We start from the raw sequence: 12,523 nt of genomic DNA, 5'->3' as shown, positions 1-12,523 counted from the left end.
AATGGACATACAATGTCCTGCTGCAATATGCATTCTTAACTGTTTAATGCGCATGTGCAACTCAGCGTTGGTTGCTGGAATACCCGGCACATTCCAGCTACCCTTGCGTGTGCTGGCTCTGAATGGACTTCCATGCCTCTGCAGCCATTGTATGCTCCAGTTATTATTACCAGGCAGCTTTGGAAACATGCACACTAGCTGAATGCTTCTAGAATCCCTTGGTTCTACAACCACAAACCTAAAATGTATGTCTAGTCAAAACCATTTCTTTCAGTTTTGCATGGAGTGGAGAAGGAGTTGAACCTCAATTGGGTATCACTGCTTATCGGTTCTCTATTACAAAATTGTCTCTTTACTTTCTGTCCTTGTGACACCAGTTTCAGCAGACAAGCGAAGTAAACCCTCCAACAACAGACAGAAATGAAAAATGCAAACACAAACCCCTTTCAGCTTTTCATTTCTCTATGTGTCCCTGTTATTGATCTTCTCACAGTTTGGTGAAACCATTACCATTGTGACAGTATTAGGTAAGAGCATTTCTCTAACAGAGCCCCAGATAGCAGTAGAGATCTGACAAAAGTTGTAATCCTTCCCCACTTCATCCAAAACCATAAAAGTTTGGACTGGACATGCACTTAATAAAAACCTACTGCAAACCTGTTCAATTCAATTTGAAGGAAAAAAATACATACAGTTTCCCTCAGTGAAAACCACATGCCTAAATGATCAGATACGGGAATAATAAGTATGTGACGTTATATGCAGATCTTGGCTTTTTCCATAAAAGCTCAATTTTGTCCCAACTCTGAAACCTCAAAATTGGTCCCTTATTGTAATTGGCAGCCTCATTAACAAGCAGTGGGAGATGAGATGGAGCAGGACCAAGAGTTACTAAGAAAAGTTATTATACAAAAATTACTTCAGCTGCTTATATTTCTGTCTACTATTGCAATTGCAATCGTCAAGCCCTAAAAGTTCTAGCACCATTAGATTGACATGAAAGTCAGGTATACTGAATTTTCAGATGAAGAGCTTTACAATGCAAGCTACCATAAAATCTTAGTGCTTCTTAAAGTTTCTTAAAAATGAGGCATTCTGAAAAAGAATATAGCTATTTGATCAGAGGAAGAATATACAAATGTGTCACTCATGTCTCAGTTACTCTGGGTAAATCCACCTCTCAAATGTTAGAAAAGGAAAGCTTTGGGTGAGGATATCACTGCACACATACAAAGCAGCCTCTTCAGCAGAACATACATTTTAGTTTAAGCTCTTGCAAAACAGAATGAAAAAAAAAGCATCATCCCACATGGGTCTTATTTCGCAGACAACCTCTTGACTACTTATTATGGAATGCACTTGTTTCACAGCCAACTGCACCACAGACATTCAATGCGCCCACTCTTTGCTACAGCACTGCAATCGGTTCATACCACAAAACAGAACCCTGAGTTCTTTAACAGGTTCCAATAAAATTATTATACTTTCATAAAGGTAGAATGGATACTGAGATAACATCTTTAAACAGCAAGTGCTTCTGAAGGAAAACTTGCAAATTATTGTAGATACACTTCTTAACCAGTGTATCCAATTTAGGTTTGAAAGATGGTATGGTCATAACTGTTTTTTGGGTTTAGTTCAACCAAATAATTGTAGCAACAAACTTGCAAACTGTAACAATTACCCATACAAGCAAACATCCACCCCATCATTATGGGAACCTTAACACTTCAACTGCCTGTTGTCCATGTATGACATCCCAATGTTTAGCCACCATGAAAGCAAAGCATGTATGAGCTATAAGTTGCCAGGGTTGTAGCCTACACAGGGCTTTTCATCCTCAATACCTGAAATGTACTGGGTATTTTTTATGTGATTCCAAATGGTGGATAATGTTAAGTTAAAGAATGCTGTGAATTGGAGTGGGGTTTAAGGAGAATATACAAATGACAGGTTTGCATGTACTTCTTAAGGTAATAAGCACATTCACAGATATGAAAATATATGAATAAAATCATAATAATTTTATTCAATACAAAATACAATGAAAACAAATCATTATATAAAAGTTTATTTGTCATGAAAGAAATATGGAGGCGTACTGCGTGGCTGGGTTTGGCTTTGATTTTTAGGTTGCATACCCAAAAAATGTATGCTGTAAATATGTGCCAGCAAAATGTCAGAATCTCTTATTTCTATGCTTCTTCTGGGTTGGTGACCAAGAAACTATCAAAACCAAATCTTCAATATGAAAGTCAGAGATAAAACATTTTCAAAAGGAGAAGTCCACAATGGCAGCCTATGAAGTTTTCCAATGAAGGGTGTACATTACATAGGATATAGTATAAATATTCCTGAATTCTATGTGTCTCCTTGTAGCAATCGTGCCTGCATCATATTACCATATATTATGGTTTTATATCTATTTTTTAAAATGGTAGGATATTTGGCTAAAAATAAATTTACTGAAGGCACTTTTTATTTCCCCCCAAATTTTAATATTAAATTTAATAAGTAAAAATGTGACATCTGATTCATTATCAAATAAAAAAACAAAAAAAAGATCACATACATTGCATACGCCATGTCTTGCAATATCACAATGAGGCATTGTTCCCCCTTGAGTTAGGTACAGTGGTATTCATTTTACTGAGAAATACCTGTTCTGGACATATGGTCATTTTTATTAGGAACGCGTGCTTTCAGACATTTCTCATGCCCTTTACTAGCAGAGTCTACTGGAAGAATGTTTAAAGAGCAGATACTGCTGCTTTCCCTGCTGTGCTTGGAATCAGAGGATAATATACTTACCACCAACTCTTAAGAAACAGCTAAGCTATCTTTCAAGGCCTCCTACTATAAGGAATAGCAGCCTTACAAGAGGCAGCCAGTGTGGTGTCAGGAACTTAAAACCAGGTCCAAGTCAGCTGTTCCTTATGACTTGGAGTCAGGTGTTAACCTCTTTTTACAAGCTCTGTTTCTTGAAAAAACGTCCAATCTGGGCACCAAAACCCACTGTGCCTGTGTCTTAATAGCAGATCTGCAGCTGTGCTCTCATTTACAAGTGGGCTGAACATGGTCTCCTGCTGTGTACCAACACATATTATTTATACTTCTGCAATCCAACAGTTGTATCACACAGGAACGTTTTTACTCAACCTTGAAACTTGAGGCACAACTGTCTTGTAGGAGACCAGAATTCCAATAAGTATTTCTCTACAGACAAGTGTTATGGATGGTAGCCAAAAGTCAGCCAGTACATTGTGCAAGTCATTAGAAGAGTGCAGCATAAAGAAAAGTAAAACTAAAAAAAAAAAAGACAGGGACAAAAATAGTTTTCATGACTCTCTCAAAGCAGTGCATAGAACAGTAATGATGCTGATAATATAGTAAGCCATATGAGTCTTTAACATTTCTACTTAATGCAACAAGTTTATTTAGAATATAATTTCTGATTCCAAGATAGAGAATTACACTTCATACAATACTAAATAAGTATTATGGCTTTGAGGTGAATTATTCAACTAATAACTGTTACCTATTAACTGTTCCCTCTGAAGAGTCTGCTCATTGCTCCCCTTGATTGCAACATGCATATAAACACTGATAATGTAAACATATACAGTACATTTATTAAAGATTATCTAACTACTATCTAAAGACTACAGAAGATTCTAAAACTGTAATCAAATTCTGGGTAATATTGGAGCTTGCCATTTTGTCTCTAGCCCCAGACATTTATTTTGGTCCATCACTTTGATGGGTTGCACTGATCAAAAGGAATGTGCAGAAACTTCAAAGGGGAAGGCAAGACTTTGGAGGCTACGTATATGTATTTTCCCCGTTCCTGCACTGCAGACTCTTAATTTGGATTATGATGAGATATGATGAGATCATTTAGAAATGAATAATTAGACCCTTGCATTATTTTACTTTCATGCAACATGCACATTTATTGCATGTTTTGTAAGATGTCCCATCACGTATTTCCTAACAACCATGTCTCCCTACACATATATCATTTTCAAAAATGGTTAAAATTGTTAATGGTCTCATTTTTGTGTATTGCGACATTTGACCATGGATAACCAAATCTTACCAAATGCTCTGGCTAGCAACAACCTATTTACTATGTTGGCTGGATAAAACTTTACTCAAATGTCTCCACTCAACCGTACAGTTACCAAGCCACAGAATTATTGCCTTTGGGTTAACTTCTGGAAATTCCTTTGTGCCGATGCCCAGCATTGGAGTATCTTCCTCTCTTCTAAAGAATTATTTACCCTACTGCCCAAGCATTGGCCTACAACTACTATGATGACAAATATAGCTCTGACATAAGTATCAGAAATTATTTCAAATACATCAATAAAGCAACCACAAGGATTACATGAACATGCATGAAGAACTTGGCGTAAAGCAAAGTATATAGACATTAAAAGAAACAAAAATGTCAAATACATTTCTAAAAATGTAAATCAATTATGTCTTCTAGCTTTCTTAAAAACGCATTCAAGCAATTGGAAAAGCTGTAAATATATCATGATAATACCTGTGTTAGAATGATTACAGAAGTAATAAGAGTCATGAATTGCCTGTGAGCACTTTTAAATGATATGTGCTTATTGTCAGACATATTGACAGACAGCAGAGGGTCATTACTTAACCAGGCTAAAAATGTTTACAGCATACAGATAAATACCAGGACAATTACCTGCGGGATCTGTTACTGCTTGACTGGTGACACCAGATGGTGGCTCTTGAAGTTGGTATGTGGCCGTTGTGGAAGGAATAGTGGGGCTTGTGTTGCTGCTTGTCATATAATGTGATGGATATGGAGAACTGTTATAATACTGCGCGTACTGACCCTGGCTAAAGTTGGGATAAGACGGATATTCCTGGAACACACATGAAAAAAAAAAAAAGAAACAGCAACAAAAGCAGTTTTTGTTAGACATGTTGCTACTTCAGAGTGAACATTCCAAAATATAACTACAAGCATATGTTGACATAACTTCCCACATGGAATACATTGGCTGGCTTGTTGGTGCATATAAATAGATAACTGTCCTAGACTTGAAGCCTTAAATATGCCACAAATGTATCTATTAAACATGATCTGATTTTCAGATGGAATACAAATGTATTCAGCTAGGCCAAACACATGGTACCTCTCTGTCGCATTACAGAAAACATTTACTGCAAGCACATCTGTCAGCAACGGAATTAAGACCGGATTTATAACTCAGCATGCAGAAACTCTTTAAGGTTGCAAGGACAACGTCACCACCCGAGAATCATTAATGTAAAAATCACAGCAAAAAAGAAAACAAAAACTAGGAAGACAGAAAAAAGGGCTTCTTGTGCAAAACTGAATTATCCCTCTTTTCCCCAAAATTTACCTGCTGGGAGCTATTAAATCCAGTTGAATTTGTGAGTGAATTGCTTCCTGCATAGATTACTGATGCTGTGGTGAAACTGCTCCCTGAAATGAAAGGAGAAAATGCTTCAAATTACTGAAATGTGTGTACACACAGACCTCCCAGACTGAAACATCAATAGGCTCCATGTGTCTCACAGAAACAACAGTGTGGCTTCTGACATATACAAGGACGGGACAAACCCTGATAGCTGAATCCATGTGGAAATGGCACCCGCTTACATTGATGCCTCTTGACGGATGTTTGACTGGGCTCTGATCTCTCATCAACCATTCAGCCACATTAGTCAGCTGGCTATATAGTTATCAATGTATGTTTCTTTAAAAGATAAGTTCACCTTTGCAATTCAAAATATAAAGAAATCTGTAATGAATATTGATTGTATTGTTGTACCTATCCATACATGGTGTTATTTATTGTTTTAGTAGGACATTTCATATTTTATAAAGAATTTTATATTGTTTTTCTTTGTGGGGAGCCTAAAAAACTAAAACCCACTACATACACGTTTTCTCTTCCAGGGCTGATGACGACTATGGTGTTGCATTTGCATGCTGAAGCCACGATGGAACATAACGGTAACTATTTCCTGATAAAGGAATCCATTGCAAATCTGAAGTCACATTCTATTAATCTGATTAATAATAGCTCAAGATGTAAATATTCTGTTCTGTATAGACATTATTATGCATGTTTGGTGAAATGAATGTGCATGTTAGTGATATCCTTGTCATGCATTAAATATGCTGCTTTTTTTGTCTGGGGGATGATGAATAATTATTATATACTTACCTTATTCCTGTATCCTGCAGACATTGCCCGTAATGAAAAGCCCGTACAGACATTCAATGGATGTCACATGATTGTCACTGGAAACAATCTTTTGCAATTGCTTCCAGTGACAGATGAAGGAATGAGCGCTGTACACCTGAGAGCTGTTCTGTGGAGAGGGGGAGGATGAGCAAGCGGCGTTACTTTATTTACCACTTTACCTACAAGGTGTGCTGAAGCAAACTGTGCCAGAGGCCTTTGAGATTCTCTTCTTGACTTACCATGGGAACATTCTAGGCACTACATTAGATGTACCTTGCCTGTATTCTACATACAGCAACAAATCCTAACCTGGATTTTCTAGGAGTTTCTTAAGCAGTTACTGACTATATCTTTGTCCAAAGTTCTTGGACCAAAACCACTAGGCAGAGCCAGCTGCAGCAAGACAATTAGTTTTTTTTTTCATTCTAGCCAACATAAAAGAAGTATTCTTCCAACTGCCCACAAATAAATAAGTAAGGTGAGCGTTTCTCCCTGATCTCCAAAAACATTGGTCTTAGCAGAGGTTCTGTGAAACCTTAAAATTAATAAGAGTTTCTCAGGGGAGAACAAGTTGAAAAGGGCTGACAAACAGCCACGACCCTAGAGAATTGGACTGCAGAAGGTGTTTGTGGTTGGTGTGGGTTATCCTGGGTTGAAAGCTTTATCCCAACCATCTATAGGTTCTGGAGACAAATGTTTCACCTCTTGATTGCCCTGAACTGTTACAGTGAGTAAAAGCGGTGTGTTTATTCTGCACAGTGTATTGACCTAGACTAAGTGCAGGATTTCTAGGGAAACATTTGGCCTCTGGAAGGATTTGTTCCCATGGTACCTTGTGAAATGTGACCTCGGGTTTTCTTGCACATTTTGCTTAACAGCTGTAGTGGAAAAGCTAAAGGAAAAGCTTTGAGGATGTTTCTAGAAAACAAAATTGATACACTTTTATGACAAACTTTTACATAAAACTATGACAAAGTTTTATGTAAAACTCCTCTAACTAATAAATTCTCAGGTTCATACAGCTTTCAACAGAACATTTTCCAAAATACAATATTACTATTGCATGGAACAAAAACATTCACAGTTATCAGGCTTTCAATATTATGATTGTTTTGGAGTTTTAGTGATCTCAATTATTGAGATGATTGAAATATTTTACCTAACAGATGTTGGTATTACTATAAGAGTAGAATAAGTGCGGCTATAACACAAATTACGTGACCATATGAAACAACTATGCGAACTTTCATATATCAGAAGTAATGAATAAAAAAATTTATTTTGGAAAAATTTTAATTTGATATTTTTTGGATTTATTAAACTGATGATTTATATGGATTTTGAGTGTCACTAATATAATAAACTTTATTTTAAAACTAAAAATGTAATGCGTAACAAAATGTTATGAGACTAAAACAGCATCACAGCAGCGATTACATCCTTTAGGTTGACTAGCTTTCACTAAAACCATGAACAAGGGTTTCTGATAAGTTTGTGTTAAGTTACTCCTCTGACCTAATCATGATCATGTATTTTTGTATGAGCTATAAAGATCTGTTAACAATAGTTTTTTTTTTTTTTTTGCAATAGGAGGTAAAAACAATCATCAATTTATGGATATTATTAATTATTAATACATGGATAAAACAGTTTTTGTATACTTTGTAAGTATTTAAGAACATAGGAGCAATCATATGTATTCATTACAAATACATGCCCTGGCTTATTGGGCCTTAATTATCCTGCCAATCAAGTTTGTCTACTGAAAAGTAAATCCTGCCATCCCCAATTGAGATGAAATATAGGTATTTTCAATAGTTATATTAGGGATTGCAAACTTTTCCTGGTCCAGGCAGCGAGGGAATAATGCCACAGGGAAAGTGGCACTAGTGGACTTAGAGCATTTCTGTTACTAGAGTCACATGGTCTTAAGACTATATTTGATATCTGTGCTTTATATACTTGTAATAAAAAATATATTTATAAATGTGATAAGTAATTATTACTATCTGAAAAACAGTAAACTTTTCTCATTCTCTGCTGAATTTTTGGGCTACTTAACATCAGGAACCACCACTGGCTTATATACTAGAATACTTATAATTTCACATGGCCACAAACAGACTGTGGCTGTATACTTAGTAAAATACAATAAGGCTTCTTTATTACATGAGCAAGGTGGTGCAGCTTTAGATGACAAATAATCAGCCTCTGAAATTTGAAATTATTTTACTGATATTTCTAAAAAAGTAAACTGAATACTAAAGTGATTGCAGTGGACATAAGTGTTGTGCTTAATTTGTTCCAATTTTCATGAAAATCCTAGGTATGGTATGTTTGTGTTCTGGATGAAAAAAGATTACATGCCCTATTTGACTTTAGTTATCCAGTAGAAAGTGCAAAGCTGATATGAAAAGTATGCTGATTTCAGTTTATATTGTCAGGCATCAGCAAGTATGGATGATGATGTGCAAGCTACCAAATCTGAAAGCAATGCTACAGTAATGCAGTATATGTGCCAAGAAATATAATGAGTAACATGAATGTGAGTGTATTTTACAGTACTAAGAGGACTAAGCACTGGGGCTCAATTGGTATACCAACATAAAGTTGGTGCCAACTTTTACCAAATGCAAGCATGCATGATTGTGTACCGATTGTTTGTACACAAATAAAAGTTGGGATGCATCAACTTTATATGTAAAAGATTGCTATTTTATAAAATTGCTGTTGCTTTTTTTTATTTACCTGTAGTAACTTACAATTGTCATATTTGAGGATGATATTTTCATACACTCTTTCATATAAAAAGGTTGTTTCAAAAATAACTAATATCTCATGTTTAAAAAACACATACATTTCAGAATTATTTATGTGGCATTTCCCGATATAGGAAATGTGTTATGTGTATAACATACGATTGTTAAATTGCCTTAAAATCTATAAACTGTAGTTTGCAGTGTAAGTCTTTTGGCTCAGACGAGACTGATATTTCTGCCAACATACATTCACATAAGTTATTTAGTATGAACGATCTGTCAACTCTTTCTTCCATGAACAAACACGTCTCTTAGACCACTTTGGTTAGCTTAACGATGCCTAAAGTTTTTCTGTAAACTAAATCAGATCTTAATTACTTCTAAAACAGATCTAGTATAGTGAAATTCCTAATTATTACCCAATAAATCATTACCAAACAGAAAATCAGAGTCATAGGTTGATTTATCAAAGCAACAAAGTTCAACTTTATTGCTTGCTCAAAATGACCGTTAAGAAAATAAAAACATAAAAATGTATTTTCTGCTGATTCTTACTGGGTATTTGAAATTATTAAACAATGACAATCTATTTCTATTAATCTCTTTGGTAAGGTGAAGACTGGTGCTTTGATTTTGCTCATACTTCAGATAAGAATATACTAATACTGCATATGCTTTCACATTTACAAATACCTATGGAAAAGTTCTAATGCACAAGCAAAACTGTATATGCTTAATTTTTATATTGCCATCCTTGCTTTTTTAGAAACGCACACATATTACTTTTAATAAATGACCTTTAATCTAGTCTTCCTAGCCTTTTTAAACTATGGATTATGTACTGTGTTGCATGAATATATGTTTAAAAATATAACAGTGAAAGATATTCAGCAGCTGAACTAAATCAAGATTTCTAATTAAAGAGACACCTAAAACTAATTAGAATGCATATCATATTTATAACTTTGATATAAGGAAAGTTTATGAAAATAGCACAAATAGATATTTTGGTAATAACATATAACTAGCACATAAACACATACAGTAAAAGAAAAACAAGAGAACTTTTCAGAGTGACATAGTTAGAAACTATGCCTGAGTTTCTAACAACACTCAGTATACTGTTTCTAATACAGAAAAACGAGCCACACAACAATACAATTTGACTTCTGGGAAAGCCTGTTTCTTTTTTTGGGACATCTAATCGGATGGCCACATTACGGGCCTCACTCTGAGATTTCGAACAGAAGTTCATTTGCTTCCTATAATCAGCGCCCTTGCCATGGGCTATGTCTATCATCAGCGTACAATATACGAGGCAGAAGTTAGTGCCGTCCTCTGGGGAAAGGTCTATGAAGGCCAGATGGGCTCTTTAATCCTAGATCTTTTCCCTTTTTACATTTGCTGCTGTTCAGACATCATTTGCACTGTTTTTAAAATGTCTCTCTCGGTTCCTGGCCATTAGACACAAACATAAAGTACTTTCCCGAAAATCTGTTTTCATTGTAGACTTTGTAGGGGAACAGTTGGCCTTTCTAAATGACAGTCTACAGATTTGTGTTAAAAAAAAGTCATTCAGAATACAAGCTAGTTTTTGATTACAAAATTGCTTTTAGGCAAACTGACGTAAATAACATATACAACTAGATTTAGGCAAAAAAAAACAATAAGTAATAAAAACTTAAAAAAAAATCATCTATATTACAACTATATTATGTGTTGGCGTCAATCCCTAAGCCTTATAGCCACATAAACAGCTACAGAAATCTATTAAATTGTACAGAGATCTCAAAGCAGAGTAAAGATTAAAAGGTCTCTAAAAACAAGCATTGCATTGAAATAGAATTAACTTAATGAGCAAAACTGTGTTATATTGATCCTCTTTGTAAAATATTGAAATATTAAAAAAATTGATAAGAAATATTCCAGGTAAGTGAACTGAAAATTAGGCTTACAAGTATTATTTTACAACATAAAAGCCATGCACTTGAATACGACAGAGGAGTAAATATAAAACAAACAAAATACTGATGATGATTTACTAGTAGAGTAGAATGTTTTTAAAAGCAGAAAAAAATGCATCTTGCAAAAGCAAAAATGATGATTAGAGAAAAAAAAAATCTGACACATATTTGGGTATTCCTGGCAATTGGAATTGTCGCTTTATTTTATCTAATTTCCTAGCTAGACAAAAAACTACCTTGAAAGTGACCATGCTCTACTACTTTAATATATCAGCTGCATTGTGTAGTCATATGTTAAAACCTGCAACATTAATGCCTATTTTATTTAATTATTGTGCAGGTTTGTACTATGAAAAATGGGAAAACACCATGTGTTTGTATTCAAAATACAAAATTTGCTACTGACATTGACATTGATTCTATGAGAATCTCACATTCATGTGTAGTATAGAAAATATCTACTAGACTGTTAAACATTAGTAGTATATAATAAAGTCTATAAACCAATAAAGAAAACTGGAAAAAAAAACTGCAGTCTGCCTTTGTGTGATTGATTGAGAAGTCCCAGGATCAGTTTCCCCATGGACTCCTTATAACAGCATCTCCAGCCATTTAAGCAAAGCACCTTTCAAAGGGGCATCAATTGTTTGCACTTCTATCATCTGTGAAGCACATCAAGCGGAGTATGTCTGTATCAGATGGTCTTACCAGCAGCTCTGTGATTGCTCAGCTAACAGTTCAAAGGTACAAAGGCCTCACCAGAGCCTGACAAACTTAGGATCAATATGCATTAAGACTGACAACACAGAAGTGCTATTTCTTCTACTCAACAGGACATCAAAAACTGAACTTACAAAGAAAGCAGCAATGAAAACATTAGAAAGACAGGATATGCGAGAAAAAAAATCCAGTAACAACAGCTGGCAATATTTCTCATAGCAGAATGTGTTTTACTAATCCCAGCAAGTCCGCCACTAAGACCTGCCAAACAGTGTGCCTCATGGCTGAAACTGACACGACAGCTTTGTGTATTGCCCATACCATTTAGGCTCTTCTTTTTATGTTCTTAGGGCAAATTAGAAACTGGGAATGGATAACTGATTGGTTGCTACAATCAACATAGCAAATTTGGAATAGGCAACACAGGATAAAACAATCAAATGAAACAAACAAAGCAGTGCCCCTAAATGCTTATTTAACTAGAAGAAGAAATAAATACAAATACTTACCTTATTACTTGCTCCTGCAGGCTTCCTTCTCTACATCTCCATCTGATTATCTGAAGTTTTTCTACTTTACTGGCTGGCCACAACTCTCTGACATTACCTCATACAATAGAAGACCAGAAGTCCTGCATGGTACTGAAGCCTGGCATGGGCCTACCTACATTCTAGAGCAGGGGTTGGCAAACTTTTTGGACTACAAGGACATTTCAGGAGGTTAAGAAGGCACACTAGGCCAAAAGAAGTAAGGTGTCCAAGGAAAGTTTTTTTTCCAACCTGCAAGCGGACAGCCTTAGTCTTCCACTCATCCGTGGTGTAGTCTC

General features: G+C 35.4%; 1 protein-coding gene across 4 annotated transcripts in view; it reads right to left on the bottom strand.

Moving 5' to 3' along the window:
• EYA1 (EYA transcriptional coactivator and phosphatase 1) overlaps positions 1-12,523 on the bottom strand; it is a 74,048-nt gene that overhangs the window by 37,374 nt on the left and 24,151 nt on the right. For all 4 annotated transcript variants that reach the window (XM_072411063.1, XM_072411065.1, XM_072411062.1 and 1 more), the window contains 2 exons: positions 5,403-5,485; positions 4,715-4,898 (listed from right to left, as the gene is read on the bottom strand). In XM_072411063.1, coding sequence (XP_072267164.1) covers positions 4,715-4,898; positions 5,403-5,485 — 267 coding nt within the window. The remainder of the gene's footprint in view (positions 1-4,714; positions 4,899-5,402; positions 5,486-12,523) is intronic.

The sequence above is a fragment of the Pyxicephalus adspersus genome, chromosome 5, assembly GCF_032062135.1.
Source record: "Pyxicephalus adspersus chromosome 5, UCB_Pads_2.0, whole genome shotgun sequence".
Classification (NCBI taxonomy): Eukaryota; Metazoa; Chordata; class Amphibia; order Anura; family Pyxicephalidae; genus Pyxicephalus; species Pyxicephalus adspersus.
This window is presented reverse-complemented; position numbering and strand designations above follow the sequence as displayed.